The sequence below is a fragment of the Drosophila suzukii genome, chromosome 3, assembly GCF_043229965.1.
Source record: "Drosophila suzukii chromosome 3, CBGP_Dsuzu_IsoJpt1.0, whole genome shotgun sequence".
NCBI classification, from domain to species: Eukaryota; Metazoa; Arthropoda; class Insecta; order Diptera; family Drosophilidae; genus Drosophila; species Drosophila suzukii.
Genome location: NC_092082.1, coordinates 80,176,106 through 80,192,784, shown reverse-complemented (window position 1 = coordinate 80,192,784; position 16,679 = coordinate 80,176,106). Strand labels below are relative to the sequence as shown.

The following is a 16,679-nucleotide window of genomic DNA, read 5'->3' as shown; positions in this document are numbered from 1 at the left end:
TTGAATAAATTTATGAAAATTGTTGTAAATCAAAATTACCAAAGCAAACGCAATTATAGTGTCAAAATAAAATATAAATAAATAAATAAATTGAAATAGATGTGTGGGTTATGGAAGAGGACCTTCAGGGAAGTATAAATATCACTCAAATGGATCAAGAGCTTTTGGGGACCTTTGGTGGGTCCAAGTCGATCGATAGTGGGGTAGTCGAAGCTTTAAGTTGAGCTTTTTCGGTGCTGGCAATGCCTTTGGCCATAGCTTTCGCTCTTTGCAGATTTACAGACTGCTTATAACAGAGCCCCCAAACTTTTAACGGTTCCAGATCGACGCCGACGGCTGAGATACCAACGATCGACGCGAGTTTTATTTATTTCCAATCGATCGATCGACGCAAAAGTGGAGCAATAAAATCGGAAGTCTTGGGAAATCGTTAACTACTTGCTTCGCGAAAGAAAAAACCTCCTCGAAATGAGTGGCGTGCTTCGTCGCGGTTCCCTGAATTTCGACTGTGTGGGCGGACCGCGGGACAAGGGCAGGGGCAGCCTGGAGGCAAACCTCTATGGCGGATATCGCGAGACAAGGCCGGGCCCAAAGACCCCGGAAATCAGTGTCATAGCATTGGACTTTCGTCGCTACTCCGAGGACCTTAAGAAACCCCCCAACGAGGAGCCCCCTCCGAACAGGGACCTCAGCCAGGATGCCGACAGCGATGTGATATCCAATTTCCTGGGCCACTACACCCGCTGGAGCTTCCTGTGGACCCTGCTGCTCTGCCTCTTCCAACTGCCCACCACTTTCCACCTGTTCATGTTTGTCTTCCAGGTGAGTTTCGGTTTTATGGCTGGCCAAATATTTGCCCAGTTGATTGCGTTGCCTAAAAACATCAATATCAAATATTTTGGTAGGTAAACCCGCCACCTAAAACACCCCGGATGCAGGGGTGTTTAGTGTTTAGGCCGGAAGAAAACATTGTGTAACTGATTTATAGCTGTAAAGTCTGTTAGTGATTTGCACTAATAATAGGCGGCTAATTGCTTGTGTATCACCTCGATGCGAAGTGTTGACAGTGAAGTAATTGCCCGATGAAAAGCGAAAGAGAGTGTGGTTTAAAAAAACGTTATCAACAAATGAGTTTGTGTGAAATGAGCATGATGGAATTATACAAAACAATTGATAACAATTTGAAGAGTTTGCCACTTGAGTTGGCTTGGCCGGCAATCACGGCAACACACGCATGCGAATTTTGACCAATTGCTCGACCTTTTTTTGAAATAGCTCTCGAAAGCAACGCAAGACCTTCAAGCATATTTGACCAACTTTTTCAGGGAGCCTGTCACAGCCACTTGGGAGTCATTTATCGGTGAGCAGGTTGCGTGTGCATCATTTGCCTATAGATGCTATAGGTAATAAGGGTAATAACCGACTATCGTGCTAATGTCGCCATTCAAGAGGTAACCCCAAATCGAAGGGAGCTAAGCAAAAACCACACGGGACCTTGACACACACGATCCGCGGATTGTCGGATCGGTGGCTAATAGAGCTTAATAAGAACCCATGAAAACTGCAACAGTCATTCAAGAACCAAAGAAGTTCGATTGCCTGAGCACAGTTATCTTGCAGAGCTTAATTATACCAATCGAACTTCCATAAGTTGGGGAATAAGTATAGAGATTGGTTAACCTTAGGAAGTAGTGTGATGCAAGAGGGAGGAAGTGTTAGATCACTTTTTAAAAACTGTTAAATCAGTTATTATGGGTCTAGTATTTGTTTTATACAGAAAGGCTAGCCGCACCCGGCCTATCATAATAATCAATGCCTTTTATCAGCTGGAACTATAAAAGTATTTTTTAATTATCAATAGGAAATTAATTGAGTAGTAGCGAAATAGACAAGAACTTAGCGCACTTCTGATAACATTTAATGCAAACGACTTGGTCTACTTTGGCGCTCCTGTTTTGATTGCTTCTGTTGTACTATTTTTCGCCTTGATAAGCATAATGCTATCTTGGCAAGACAAACAATAACCAATAGTTAAAAGAATCCTCTATATTAACATGAGCCAATCAAATAGAGACAGTTGCGAAGATAAGATAACGACTGCCGAACTAAAGAAAGTTCGGTTCTATAAAAATATCTTTATGCTGGCAAGATGTACCAAATGAAATTGGCGTGTCGTAGAGTGTACATCAACCTTGTGGGAGGAGTTGGTCAAGGCACTCCCCAGAAAGGTCGTCGGTACAGAGTTATAAAATCATCATCAAGTGATTCTTTAATGACTCACTTGGCCGGGTGTGAAGACAGAGTTAACAAGTAATTTGGCTATCGTAATATCGCGGTGTGTTTTTGGTTGGACAGAGATTATCTCAGGGCCCCCACAGAAATCTTAAATAACGCCGCGCCTGCATAAAAGCCAGAGACCCGGTCGAAACTCTCTGGCACACACGCATTCTCGGCTCTCGACACCTCTCGGCCTGCCGAATCTTGCATCTGAAACCAATTTGAATTTCATAAGATACATTTTCGAAAGTCGAGCATTCTAACTCAGTTGACTTGCATCGCAAGACGTTAACGGTTGCACTTTAAACCGGGTCACAATGGAGCTAACGGATATGAGATCAGGCGAGGCCTCGCCGATGTTGGAGTCTGGAGATATCGAAGAGCTGGACCAGTTACACACCAGACTTTTGGAACGCCTCTTGGGCTGCTTAGCCCCCTGGCAGGCTATGTGGTGTGCCCTACTCTCGATCTTCCAGGCCATCTGCACCTTCCACATATTCGTCTACGTGTTCCAGGTGAGTCGGGTTGATTGCTCGGCCTCAGATGGCCATCGTTGCGCTCCATCGCCTGCCACATGTGCCAACTAAAGCTGGCCAACGTTCAGAGGGACAACTAATACGCAACCACAATTGACAAGGTTCTGAGTTTTATGTACATAGTACTATTGCCACCCCCAATGCCAGTTATCAGCGTTTGTTCGTGATAAGGTGAATTCAAGTGACTCCGATTGCAGGTGTGTGTGGCTCAAACCTGTTGCCCGTGTCGGCGTTCTCGATTGATTATGAGATTTACTTTGCAGCTACCTACAGATCCGCAAAAGATACAGTTTCATTGAGCGAATTTGGGAGCGGGAGTATCAGATACATTTAATGTGTTTATTGAACTGTTTGTATTACAAAGATTGATGGCTAAGATAAACAATTAAGTTTTGAATAGGTATTTTATCAAGTAAACCAGCTGAAATATTTTTTAACATTTAAAATTTGTCGTTCTCCATTTATTGTATAGCACCTCATTGATGTGTAGAAGAAACAATGAAGGTTTAAATATGTGCTTTATCAAAAAAAACCAGTTAAAACCATTTTAAATTCAATTTATTCAAATATTTCGTTATCTTCTAAAGCCCAACAAATCTCCACACTTTATGTTCTTTCAGATATACATTTTACTCATTAGCCTAAAATGCGCTTTGGTCTCTTCCAGCTTAATTGTCATACTTCTGGCTTAATTATTGACACACAATAATTGCCTGCGGAGTAATAACAAATTTGAACTGGCTTAGGCTGAGACGAGTTTGCACCCCAAAACCAAAAGTCGTTGATTTGCTTACACTGATTTAATGGCACATATTTGACACAGTCTTCGTGTTGGATTACCTTATCTTAATTGGCCAAGTCCGCAAATTGCACGCTTTGTGTTATTTATTTTGAAGACGACAGCTTTGTGGATTAAGCTCTGCGGTCGGACACCATGACAACACGATTTCCCATCGAGTTTGCAAAACTTTTCAATTAGTTTCCACTCCCAACTGATCCATATCAGGTGGTGCCAGTGGTGTCGGTGGTTTGCTCTGACTTCGAGCCGACCCAAGGTTGCCTTCGAAAGGTTACACTCTGCCACAGGCCAATATTGACCGCTAACTGTCTAAATATATTAATTAAACAATAATAATAAAATGCACTGAACTACCTCTGTTGGCCACACTCAGTCTGGTACACTGGTCTCCAATCTGCTGGTGAAACCACATCGGACTTAAAATTCAGATTTAAAGTAGCAATTTAAATACTTTCTCACCTAGGGTCAGTAGATGACCCTGTAACAATTAAGTTAACAACCACCTATGAACACCTAGACTGTACAATGTATCAGTCTGGTTTCGCGTAATCAGAAAATCTCTCAGAAGGCTAGATGAACATAGATGGTTTTAGACAAACCTTTTTCTTATTGGATTGAATAAATTTAATTTAATTAAAAGGAAATCATTGTCTGTGATCTTTGTTGAAATTCTATTAAACAGCCTTGACAATTACGAAGATTCAATGAATGGAAGAGTTTGTTTAATTTCTACTAGTGTAGTAATGCCCCTGTCAGTAAAATAAAATTGATTTTATTAATGCAAAAATATTATAAAAACAAGTGAAAGAATTTCTTTGATCTCCTCAATAAGGATATATTTTTCATGTCCTATTCAATAACTCTAGAAATTGAATGAATATGTATAAAGATATTCGAGTCTTAGGCCTATTGCATCGCAACTCCTAGAAGCTAAAAGAACTAAATTATTTAATAACATTAAAGCATTCTTAGTTTTAAATGGATGAGAAAGGTATGTAAATACCTTTAACAGGGATCCAGGAAATAACTTCAATGACTAATTTAAAATTCTTTGCTGAAACTAACAGACTTCTCTGACGTTTTCTAGCCAATTGAATGCAAATTGAGTTAAACTTTTCCGAACCACTCAATTACGGATATGTCACTATCTTACTCAGAAACAATAGATTATGTATTGGCACTAATCGTGCCATTAGTTGAATATCTAAATTGAGACTTGTATTGTGCAAAGATCTACTAAGGGTGCTTGACCTGGAAATACCCTACATGTCGGTTTCCTAAGAACTGGTAGTTATAAAGACATAAAATTCGGAAATCTTTTTGAAAATTATAGTTGTTAAAATCTGAGTGTTATTCAAGGGTTAGGGGTAATTAGAGTCGAACCCAGTGTGCCTGCCTACCTGTCATTAATATAAAGCGCACTCTCAGGTGCAGCTCGTGCATATCTGCAGACCAATTTATCAAGCGAAATTTATGTGGCCCATGTAGTCAAAGTCGAGAACTGCCCACGTTGTGGCCCAGAATTCCATTGTTGGTCGAAAGTCAGTTGCGCTATGCAAATGCCTGAAACGTGACATGTAACCGACTGGCGACAGAACAAGTGCCACGTCGGCCACAAATGACATCAGAGCCTGCCACGCGATCAACGGTCGGCAGACTTAAAGCCACAAATCCGGGGAAAAAATAAGGAAAACTAACCAGAAACCAGAAAAGCTTACCTTTTTCCACCGCCTTTCCCACTGGCCATTAATTATTTAAAATGTTTCGCTTTCTTGTTACACTTCAACTTGAACTTGAAACCATTTCCTCGGAGCGCATGTTAAATGTTTAATTGAGGCACGTTCAATGTCGGCCGAGGCTATCAACCTGTTGTAAGTTGTACCTATATAGTTGTTTATGGGACCGGGGGGCATCGTATAGTGGGCGGTGTTGGTGAACAACCTTTTTGCCTCCCGAACGCGATTGATAAGCCGCTTTCGTTGATTCGATCATCAATCAGACGGCCGCACATTCGTGTTTTTCGAACAAGATTCAGTAATTTTAGCCATGTTAACCTGTCACGAAACATTCGCAATCGAACCCCTAAATGACAAATGGGACTGTTGTAAACAAACTAACTACAAGCCAACCGCAATCAACATGCGGAAGAAATTTTAACGGTTTACTACCGATTTAAATTGAGTGTGGCAAAATGTATCTCCCGATCTCCGGTTCGATTAATAGCTCTCCAGGCAATCAAACTTTGGATTGGCTTGAAACGATGGAAGTTTGTTAAAAGTGATGTCTTATGTAGTCCACGTAATTGCAAACGTGAATTGAATCGCAAAACATTCAAAATTTCAGTATTCCTATGAGAACTTGTTTTTTAGATCCCAAGAAAAAGTTATTTCTTCCAATTTTATCAACAATTTTATATGCAAAGTTATTTATGGACTTATGAGTGTTAACCTTTATATGACTGCATTTGCTTGCTAATTTCTCTAGACAAGTAAATTATGTGTTAATTCATAAACAAGTTTTAAATTCTTTGCTTAAAAATCACAATCGGCATTGTAGTTAAATAAGTCTGTGTGATAAATTCTAGTTCTTATCGGGAATTAAAATAGCAAACTTGAGAAAAAGTTAAATTGGCCAAATTAAGATAGATATTTTACTTAATGTCGGAAGTCTGCGACTTTAGATCAAGTTTGCTAATTACCTGTGTGCAATCTGAATATTATCAGCATATTATTTAAGTGGATTTAGAGCTGTGAATGAAGTGTGCATCATAACATTAGTTTTCTATAACGTTATAGGGGCAAGGAATTATTATAAATTTTATCTGACTTTAAACATTCATGTTATGAGTTCAGAGATTTAAAGTCTGGTTATTAAAATTACTACTCTAATAATATATATTTTTTAAAGTTATACTTACAACAAATAATCATGTTATTAGTTTAAAGATGTAGAGTCTGGGTCAAAAAAAAAAAGATTTAAATGTTTGTAACAACTTTTAATTTGTATTATTTCATTATAGATTGCTCCCAAAGACTTTTGGTGTGCACGGCCGGACAACCTCCTGCAGATGAGTGTTTCCGAATGGCGAAACAGTAGCCAATCCTCAAATGGTTGCCTGGTTCTCGATATGGACTTCTCCCAGGTGACCTACGAGGACAATCAGCTGGTGAACTGGCCGGCAAACGCTACCGAGTTGGGCTACCGCCAGTGCCGGCACTTTGAGTTCTCCGACGAGGAGGGGTCAGCCAAAACTCTGGTCCAGGAGTTCGAGTTGGTGTGTGGTCGGGACATCCTCAGCTTGGTGGAAACCTGCTTTCTGGTGGGCGCTGCAGCGGGAGCTGTGCTCAGTGGATGGATATCTGACCGATTTGGCAGAAGACATACGCTGATGGCTTTCGTCACTATCCAAAGCGTGTTCGGTGAGTTATAGTTTACATTCAAGGGAAGGGTTTTTTAACGGATCAAGAAAGCCATATGAGATTTTTTTTAAAAAGGAAGTCATAAAAGATTTTAATACAAAAAAGGATAATTAGAAAAGACCCTATAATTCTTTGGCAATTATCTTATAATCCTATCGGTGTTTTAATAGAAGCTGATGTTTGTTACCATTTCTTTCTGTGTAGATTAAATTGCAACAGTCCGAGAAAAAAAGGGCTGGAAGGACGAGAATTCCTTTGACCATGGCAATTTGAGTGGGATTCATTTTCTAATTGTCATTTATATGCAGCTTTGTCCGTGAATCGTTGGGCTAACAGCTGCATTTGCATTTGTCCTGCTCTCTGGCCCGGCTGGGATTTTAATTGACTTTACACTCTTATTTACGTGTCCGACCTTGCCACTGACATTCCGCAACCCCCTTTAGCCCCCTGCCACCCTTTTTGGCCAACACCATCACCACCTCACCTGCATTTTCTGCTCTGTTCTCCGTTGCAGGTGGAATTTTGGCCTTCTCAACATCGGTGGCCATGTTCATGTCGCTACGTGTTATAATTGGATTCGCATCAATGACCGTGACTGTTGTGAGCTTCGTGCTGGTGGTGGAGCTGGTCTCCGGCAAGTGGCGGACCGTAATCGGCATTCTCAACATTCTGCCCGTGGCCATCTCGTACGTCCTCTCGGCCGGACTGGCCTACCTCATCCGCGACTGGCGGCACCTGCAGCTGGCCATCTCCTTTCCCTGGCTAATCATGCTCAGCATTTGGTAAGTTCTACAGGGAATCCTATTTCGGGTTGGGGGTCAACGCCATAATAAGGCGTTTATTTGGTGAATGGTAAGTGGAAAATCGGTTTGAGGGAAATCGAGGTCTTTTCATGTACTCCGCTTTAGGCTCTTTTTTCATAAACGCCCAAGTGATATATATTTATTAATTAAATTATGATTAATTAAAATCATGTTTAGTATCCATCACCTTCCGTTCATCAAGAAATACTTTACTCAATTATATTTTCCATATTTCAGATCTCTTTTTTTTCCTTTTCCTTTAGTAAACTAGTTCCCCTTCATATTTAAAACCAAACTACATTTAGACTATTTGTCGGTCTTCAATTAAATTTTATATCTTACCACAAAAACAAAGTTATTTGTGCATTAAATCAGCCAAGCTCAGAAGGAAAACCCTAGTTTCCAAATGTAACTCCTATTTGTTGTCCATTTCTCAACGCATTTCAACTTCAAAGCGTAAACATTTTTAGCATCCAGTCAACTAAATGAATTGGCAACAGAAAACCGAGCACAACACAATGCGTGCGATGTGGGATCAATTAGATTCCGACAGGGACAAAGAAACCCCTGTCCGGGAAATTCCTCAGTGTTTATCCTTGGGTGGCAATTCAGGGTAATGGAAGCCGCATTAGCTGACCGCTTTTGAAATCAAATGAAAAAATTCCGAACGGCCAATAAATACCGGGGCACATGACATTGATTCCCAACCGTCCATTCCTTTCCTTTATTTTTTAGGTTCTGGTTGCCGGAGTCGCCCCGCTGGCTTTTGGCCCAGGGTCGGTTGGATGAGTTGTGCAAGCTAATTGAGCGAGCGGCCCGAATGAACGGCACCAGCGGCAGTCTGCCCAGTAACTATCGCAAGACCCTGGAGGCGGCGGTTCCACGGGCGGTCCAATCCCCGCCAGAAACAGCGACCAGCGATGAGGTGAAGGCAGCCGAGGCGGATGCACCGGATCCAAACTCGAGTGGCCATGTGAATCCCCTGCTAGTGGTGTTTAGCGCCAAGTACTGGCGCACCACATGCCTTACTTTGGTTATCTGGCTCACCCTAATCATCATTTACTTTGGTCTTACATTGCACCTCAACAATTTGGGTGGAAACATATATATCAATAGTGCCGTGGCGGGAACTGTGGAGGCCATTTCCATCTGCATCAGCATTCTGGTGGTTTTGAAGGTTGGAATCCGGCGAAGTCTCATTGGTTACATGCTGCTGCCGGGGCTTTGCTGTCTGGCCACCAATTTGGTACCAAATCAAACTGGTGTTATTGCACTGGCCACCATAGGTAAGTTAACCCAAAGATAAGCATCCCTACAATTGGTAATAATCTCTTCTTCCAGCCAAGTGCCTCATTGGAGCCAACAACGCCATCATTCCCACCTACACTGCAATGCAATATCCCACAGTTGTTCGCAACTTTGGCGTTGGCATGGGTAATCTGGCTTCTGGCGTGGCCCTGATCCTTGTGCCCTTCCTCTGGCAACTGGTAGGTCCTCAAATCGTTTACCTACTATTATCTTAATATTACGAATCGTTCGTATTCATCACCCCAGGAGCATATTGATCCCCTGCTACCCCTGAATGTTATGGGTGTTTCCGGTTTGATTGGCGCCATTGCCATCAGTCTTATGAAGGATGTGGAACAATAAGGAGCTGGTATAGGAATTGGTATTCTTTAGAGGAACTAGAGCTGACCTTCCGTTTTTGACATGCCTAACTGTGATATATATTGGACCTTTGGAGGGACATTGAGCACCCGCACTAAATCGTTTTTCTCATTCTACCATTAACTATGATTTTATTTTATTGATATGATTTTATTTATACTTTCTTTGCATTAAAAACGCAGTATTTTTATGATATGCAAAAATGTTAAATGTTTCTTTTAAGCTGCTACTCTGCAGTATCAATCATTGCTTTTTAGGCAGTGAATCACTTCAAAAAGATCATAACCGAGCGCTTTTTGACAGGTGGTTTTTCATGAAAAGGCATGATGATTTTAACAAAAGTATTTCATACAATTCATCGCTGCACAAAAACTGGCATGAATTCATCACCCTTTCAGCACCTTTTTATTTTGTGCCAGTGCTGAATTATGGAACTGCAGGGTATAATAAGATTGGTTGGAAACCTTACTAATGGCGCTATAACACCTTCTAGCCAATACTATAACCATTGCGCATACGCTCTGTTGGCCAGACTTCGGAATTGTTAAAATTAAACTTTAAGCTTAAGTTGCATCGTTGCCAGGCTACTGAATTTAAAAGCAGACCGTTAAAGGCGGTAAAAGTAATTTAAAACTAAATCACGTTCCCGGAGCTGATCGAGACCGCCATTCTCATGTCCACAAAAGAGTGCAAATAAAATAAAAAGAAGGCTGCCCTGTCACTTTCGTTACTTCATCGAGGGAGATGCGCTCCACTTTCGGCCAGGCCATTTATTGCACAGCCATGCCAAATACACGCCTCACATAAATTTTCCGCAGCCAACCAAAGCTTCGATTCGCGTTGGAGCTGGAGCTATAAAGCCGCCTGCGCACCTGGCGGGCCCAGCATTTGAGCGATCAACGGTTGGCCAAGAAGTAGTACCAGGTGCCCTGCGGATAAGTACACAAGTCTGTTCTAGTGCTTTCTCTTCGTCTTGCGGAAGTGTTACAAAGGGACAGGAAAGCGAAGAAGAGGAGATACCCAACCCTAATCCATTATGAAGATCCAACTATTTGCGGTAAGTTGGATGAGAACAACCAGATCAAGGATCCTAAGTGCTAGTGTTCTCGGTCAAGTCACCACTTAAGCATGCGAGTGAATCATAAAATATACATTTATCAAGGTCGTTTGGTTCCCAGCTTAAGGCTCACACTCGATCTCAGATTGATACGTAACGATTTTATTTACGAGTATTTGCATTTTATAGAAAGTGCGCGAGTTGTTGTGTACCTGTGTCTCAATGCAATTAGCAATTAATGTTGGCCAATTGACATTTCATTCGATTTGGCATCATAAAACTAAAGATCGAGCAATACAAAGGAAATCACATCATAAATATGCGATACAATCGCCCAGCAATTGTTTTTGCTGCACTGTGTGGCCAAAGAATTCCGTTTGAGGAATTACCAAACCAAGCCCTCGGGTCAGAAATTTTAACGAGCATTTGTTGGCTTTAAGCCCAGCTCCGCCTTAACTTTGAAAAATTCCCCCCGACCTCCATTATTAACCTGAATATTGGGCTCTCGAAATTGGCCCACAATTGACTTGAGTTCAATTTGTTGTACTGCCAAAGATTATCAAAGGCTTTTGCTACTGCGCAAAGCTGATGAATTGTCAATTATGTGATAAATAAATCAAATTATTTGCGATTCAATCACCAAAATCAATCAAAAGAAACATTTATTGTTTTGAACTTCCTTAAAAGAGTTTGCGCCAAAAAGAAAAATTAAAAGTTAGAAGACTAAAAAAATGTTTTGAAATTTATATAATTTACTTTACTTCTACCTATAACCTTTGAATAAAAATGTATGGTAATTTTAATATCTTTTTTGTATATTGTATCACTTGTTATTATAAATATTGGCTTAAATTAATTAAATGCTTCAAAAAATATTTTAAAATTCACTTGCGAAGAATTAAAGAGTTTGATTGAAAACTATAATATTAAATATACATTTTTTTTATATTTCCAAACGATTAACTGACTTTTAAGCCCCGTAAATCAGCGGATCTAATGAGATTTTTCCGCTTTTGCTTGATTGATTGATTGACTTGGCCGAATTATGGATACGGCCTAATGAGTTTGCCAAAAGGTGGACCAGAAAATTAATTGTTAATGACAAGAAACACTTAATTTGCCGGTAATTTTCGGCTAGTATTGTTGGGGCGCAGTTCGTCACGACACGTTGTTATTGTGCGAACAGCGACTATGTGTATCAAGGTCGTTGGTGGCCGAAGCTAATAACTAGTTATGGTGAATTGGGATCCACAAAACGCACCCAAGGCGATGCAAATTCTCGGCACGCACACTCCATTCATTTTTAGTGGCTGTCGCAGATTCAGCTGCAGATTGAGATACAAATACAGCTTAAGATACAGATACTTGCCCACACTGCAACGCATTTGGGCGTAGTGTTGTGCTGGGATTACGTAATGAACGGGTATATAAAGCCTGCATAAATAAGCCTTTATACATGCATAAAGTGTTACATATTTGAGACCGAAGCCGGCTCGAAAGTGCACTGACAACTATTCCAGCTCAACGAGTCCGGCCAGCTCAGAAAAACAAAAATGCCTGGCATAGGACATATTTTCGATTTCATTCGTTTGTTCGTTCGGTCAATGGCCATCGGACAGTCAAGGCCGGGCCAATAGTCCTTAGCCAAGTTATTGTTACTAATGATGATGAAGCACTAGGAACATAAACATCTTTTGTTGTCTTTCTCTAAAGACGAGAATGATGATGATGACTATCCACCAGTGGAACACCCACGCCTGCATCCAGCTGAGCTAGGCTTGTCTTGGCTTGGCTTCACCTGGTTTGGTTTCAGTTTCGACTTGAAGTTGGGAACACCTTCCATTACACATGGCTACGAATTTTTCGGTTTCCTTGAACTGAGACGCAGACGAAGTCGCAAGACGGAGTCATAAAAGCAATTAAATCAAATCAAGTTCCCCTGCCGAGCAATGCACCCAAATAAATAGCTGCAAGTGTCTGGCAGGCCTTGCTCAGTTTTTTTTTCAGTTTCTGGCTCTATCTCTGGCTGGCCTGGCTTTTCATTAATTTAAAAAGCCAAGTAGTTCACTTGACCAGGTAGTTGGGCAGCCAGCCAAGCCACTGGAATGTTCGGCTTCAATGGTCAGCAACACAAACACAAACAATCCAAAAACAAAGCCAATGGCTTAGATACAGGAAAGTAATGGATAATAATAGTACAACAACAACATTGGCTGAAAAATGTGTTGACTGCATGCATAACAAAATCTGCATGGGCCACAGGCTTCATTGACTCGATTGATTATTATAAGCTGTAATAGTTATTCATGTTTGAACAACTGAATTATGGGCGACAGTTTTATGATATCCCAGGAAATACTTATATTATTATTAAATAAGGTACGATGGGTTTTTTAAGCTTAGCTTTATATGTGACAAAATTATTTCGAAACTTTTGTCAGACATTCCTAATTTCAAGTAACTTTTTTATGATGACGATTTATAGATCTGTCTCTACAACATTAGTCATTTTTAGGAATGAGAAAGTTAATTATAATTAATAAAAATATTGGGATTTAGCCTGCAATATGAATGTTAAGAATAGAACAGCCTTGGTCACAAGCTTGAAAGACACCGCCTCTATATAATCCTTACTAAATGCTAATACCCAAATCTCAGGTTTCAAATCGTGTCAAGAACTCTAATGGAAACCATAATTCCGTATTGACTTTTATTATCTTCCCCAACCAGTAATTCTTTTATATAAGCTACCCCGGAAAGTGGAGCAAAAAGTTATCTGATCTGTGACCAGATGGAAACCGAAACCAGAGGCGAAAAGCCATAAGCCGGCTAAATAGCCTCCCCGCCCCTCTTAAGAATTATGTAATACTAGTAGTAGTGGCTACTAATTAAAAAACGACACACCGAAATCGTGCTAAAAAAAAATAACGTATCCGACTAACGGTCGGTCACTTGTCCTAGACTTTGACTTCTTTTGCGAACCGGAAACTTTTGGCCAATGTGCTTGCCACATGCTATATGCCCATGCCACATGCCGCATAACTCGGGCCATGCAAATTACGCAATCCAAGCGGTATAGACTGAAATGTTTTCGTTTTTTCTTCTGTTTTTGGTCTCGCTTTTGGCTTTGGTTTGGCTTGTCTTGGCTTTTTGGATTCGGCTTTTATGATCGATCGGCAGCGAGGTGGGGCAAAAATCGCGATTTGTTTTATGTTCCACATTTACAGTCATTACAGTATTGCCACAGTTGTTGGTGTGGTTGCTGTTGCTGTTGCCGCCGCCACACCGTTACAATTACAAATTGCTGCGGCAGTACATAAGCGGTTGATAAATTTTAAACCAGTTTGAGGAGGTGTGAGTTGAGCAGCTCCAACCAAGAAGTGCCACAAAAGTGTGACGGCAAGTGGAGATATTTTTACCAAATTTATTTTAATTAATAGAGGAATGCTTGAAGTATAAATAGTTGGCGGAATATAATTATCTTGGTACCATGTTGGGAATTAATTGCATTTGGGAAAAACTTAAAAATGAACATCTGACATTTTATCACCGAACTATAAAAACCTGTATTGCCTGGTCTTTAAAAACATAATTCAAAATATGGTATCAATTATGTTTTCAAGAAGATAAAAAATAACTGCAACAATTTTACTACAAGTACTTTAAAGATTTTTTGTTTTAATCTTAAAGTAGTCGTCTAATGAACTCATTAACCAATAACGATCCGAATACATTCAAAGCCAATTCGATAATACATTCCACCCCCAAAACCGTCGAGAAGTGATGAAAATTCTAAGAAGCCATGGGGCGAACAACAAGCCTAAACTGACCATATAAAAATAATTAAGAGGGGCACTTCCATAAGCGAGATACCAGGTAGTGGCAAATTGGCCACGTGTGGCATGCTGTTGGCAAAGCGACTACAACGCCTTGTTTCGGCAACTGACACAGTTGATCCTTAAATGGAGTGCAGAGCACTAATGACTTCCAATTTATCCATCCAATTGCAGCTCGTTTGCAGCGCCCTCGCTTTGGCCGAGGCCCAAAACTATCCGCAGCGCCTGAACATCCCCGGAGCAGTGCCCTTACCTGGACCAGTACCCCACCGGCAGCCCGTGTTGCGTGTCCGTCGCCCAGGAGCTTCTCTGCGTCAGCTAAACGCCATCCTGCCAGCGGTGACGCAACGCATCGCCCTCGAGGAGCCTCGCCCTGTCACAGAGTCGGCGGAAGATGAGCAACCAGAGCCATATCTGCCTAATCTCCTGAGGGAACAGCAGCTGGCCAACTCGCAGCAATCGCAGTTCCAGCAGGCAGCTGCGGCCTTCCTAGCTGGTCAGCAACCCATTGAGCAACCCTCGCCAGTGCAACAGTTCCTGCAGAACGAGGACTCCCAGCCAGCTGCCATCCTACCAGCTCCAGCTCGCTTCCCAGCCGAACGTCCTTCCATTCCGACGCCCTTGAACCGTCCCTCCGCCTTCAACGACTTTGGCATCGGTCGGTTTGAGAACTCGCAGAGATTTGGCTTGGAGCGACCCACTCCAACTGCAGCAGCGCCTCCACCACCACCTCCACCACAGCGGGTGGCCGTGGTCCGGACGAGACCATCGTCTGCTGCCCTGCGTCCTGAACCACCAGCACCTCAGCCTGTGGCCAGGCCACGCCCTAAGCCCGTTCAGCCTCGTCCCATCATCGATCAGAATCAACTGCAGGACGATCGGGTCGACCAGCAGCAGCAACAGCGTCGCCGCCAGCCTGTTTCCCAGACCATTCGGAAGTGGCGTGAGGAGAACGAGGATGGCAGCATTACCTGGGGCTACGAGAACGACGATGGCTCCTTCAAGGAGGAGTTGATCGGCACCGATTGCATCACGAAGTGAGTAAAGGGAATAAATAATATCTTTGGATATCTTTCAACGGATAAATCCTAACATAACCTTCTTTGACTCCTTTTCAACCAGGGGTACCTATGGCTACATTGACCCTGACGGCAACAAACGAGAGTACCACTACGAGACGGGCATCAAGTGCGATCCCAACAACCGCAACAACGAGGAGGAGCTGCAGGAGAATGGGTTCATCAACTACGAGGAGAACCGCGCCGTGCTGCCCAACGGCCTGGAGATCGATATGACGCAGCTGGGCAAGAAGAAGTCGAAGCGCCCTAATGGCATCTACAGGAACTGAGATACTCCCCAGCACATAACATATAGTCCCTTAAGTCAAGCAGCTCGTAGGTCATCTTACTTGTGTTCCGTTTATAATTATGTCCATACTCCATTGAGTGTCAAGTGAAAGATTAAATACGATTAGAATAGATTATTAAGGCATCCATCATCAGTAGGGTCGCTGGCGCCTGGCGGCGGGTGGCAGTCGGTTGGGCGGCGTTATGGAAATGTCCAGAAAGTCTCCGATGCAGAATTTGGCCTGGGCAAGGGTCTTGTTATCATCGATTCCTTTCTGGCCCGTGCAGGTCACTCCGATTTCCCGCATCTGGAAGTGATTGTTCCGGAAGTTGGGATACACCACGGCAAAGTCGAAGTAGGTGCCCTTCTTCCTCGTGTCCGGATTGACGTCACGCACAAGGGAAGTCAGTTCGTGAAGGGTGGCGTCCTGCCAGGTGTAGATCTGCAGCTCGTTGGTGGGCACGTTGCCAAAGGTGTATTCTTGAACGGAGTGGTGGCGACCAGTGGAGCAGAACACGCGGAGCAGCAGAGGGCAGGTCTGAAAAAGGGATAAAGTTAGATAAATCCGACAAAATATCCAGGTGAAAGGCCAAGTAAACATTGCCTCCCTCGCCGGTAGGGCAAACAAACCTTCTCGCGGTCAATCTGCTTGACCTGGGTCTTATCCTCCACAATCATAGACTCCACGTTGGCCATGTTTTCCTATGCCGCTACTTTTTATCACTTAATAAACGAGTTTTAATACAATAATGTCTTTTCCGAAATGTTTGGGCTTCTGTTTGTGCTATATTTGATCGATATCTTGCCTATCGGAAAACAGTTATGGCTAACTACTATCGCACATCTCTGAGTGTAACCGTTTATAGCTGGTGTTTTTAGTATTTATTTTTTAATACCACAAAATCTGGTCTTTTCAAACACTGCAATTTCGGTATAA

At 42.1% G+C, this 16,679-nt stretch overlaps 3 protein-coding genes across 4 annotated transcripts; 2 read left to right on the top strand and 1 right to left on the bottom strand.

Moving 5' to 3' along the window:
- Positions 1-318: 318 nt before the first annotated feature.
- Positions 319-9,705, top strand: LOC108014805 (organic cation transporter protein). 2 transcript variants are annotated; one of them, XM_065866756.2, is made up of 7 exons: positions 319-822; positions 2,601-2,792; positions 6,632-7,031; positions 7,546-7,813; positions 8,570-9,120; positions 9,176-9,321; positions 9,389-9,705. In XM_065866756.2, the coding sequence occupies exons 1-7, from the start codon at positions 469-471 to the stop codon at positions 9,482-9,484; spliced, it is 2,007 nt and encodes a 668-aa protein (XP_065722828.2). In that variant the 5' UTR covers positions 319-468; the 3' UTR covers positions 9,485-9,705. The 2 variants fall into 2 exon arrangements, with proteins under 2 accessions (XP_065722828.2, XP_036673558.3); XM_036817663.3 differs by lacking the exon at positions 2,601-2,792 and having other exon boundaries at positions 321-822.
- A 672-nt stretch (positions 9,706-10,377) lies between these two features.
- Positions 10,378-15,875, top strand: LOC108014828 (proline-, glutamic acid- and leucine-rich protein 1). The gene is made up of 3 exons (XM_065866757.2): positions 10,378-10,559; positions 14,570-15,432; positions 15,518-15,875. The coding sequence occupies exons 1-3, from the start codon at positions 10,539-10,541 to the stop codon at positions 15,741-15,743; spliced, it is 1,110 nt and encodes a 369-aa protein (XP_065722829.2). The 5' UTR covers positions 10,378-10,538; the 3' UTR covers positions 15,744-15,875.
- Positions 15,800-16,553, bottom strand: Bin1 (histone deacetylase complex subunit SAP18). Its single transcript, XM_017081028.4, has 2 exons — positions 16,373-16,553; positions 15,800-16,280 (listed from the first exon to the last, which is right to left on the bottom strand). The coding sequence occupies exons 1-2, from the start codon at positions 16,436-16,438 to the stop codon at positions 15,894-15,896; spliced, it is 453 nt and encodes a 150-aa protein (XP_016936517.3). The 5' UTR covers positions 16,439-16,553; the 3' UTR covers positions 15,800-15,893.
- Between the last annotated feature and the right edge of the window lie 126 nt (positions 16,554-16,679).

What these genes read in the sequence shown, in the direction of transcription:
- Bin1 (XM_017081028.4), bottom strand. Translation starts at nt 16,438, where the DNA reads ATGGCCAACGTGGAGTCTATGATTGTGGAGGATAAGACCCAGGTCAAG. An exon ending in AGCAGATTGACCGCGAGAAG is followed by an intron (nt 16,281 to 16,372) that starts GTTTGTTTGCCC and finishes TCCCTTTTTCAG; the next exon opens with ACCTGCCCTCTGCTGCTCCG.
- LOC108014805 (XM_065866756.2), top strand. Translation starts at nt 469, where the DNA reads ATGAGTGGCGTGCTTCGTCGCGGTTCCCTGAATTTCGACTGTGTGGGC. An exon ending in CACTATCCAAAGCGTGTTCG is followed by an intron (nt 7,032 to 7,545) that starts GTGAGTTATAGT and finishes TCTCCGTTGCAG; the next exon opens with GTGGAATTTTGGCCTTCTCA. An exon ending in TATTGCACTGGCCACCATAG is followed by an intron (nt 9,121 to 9,175) that starts GTAAGTTAACCC and finishes CTCTTCTTCCAG; the next exon opens with CCAAGTGCCTCATTGGAGCC.
- LOC108014828 (XM_065866757.2), top strand. Translation starts at nt 10,539, where the DNA reads ATGAAGATCCAACTATTTGCG. An exon ending in TGAAGATCCAACTATTTGCG is followed by an intron (nt 10,560 to 14,569) that starts GTAAGTTGGATG and finishes ATCCAATTGCAG; the next exon opens with CTCGTTTGCAGCGCCCTCGC. An exon ending in GGCACCGATTGCATCACGAA is followed by an intron (nt 15,433 to 15,517) that starts GTGAGTAAAGGG and finishes CTTTTCAACCAG; the next exon opens with GGGTACCTATGGCTACATTG.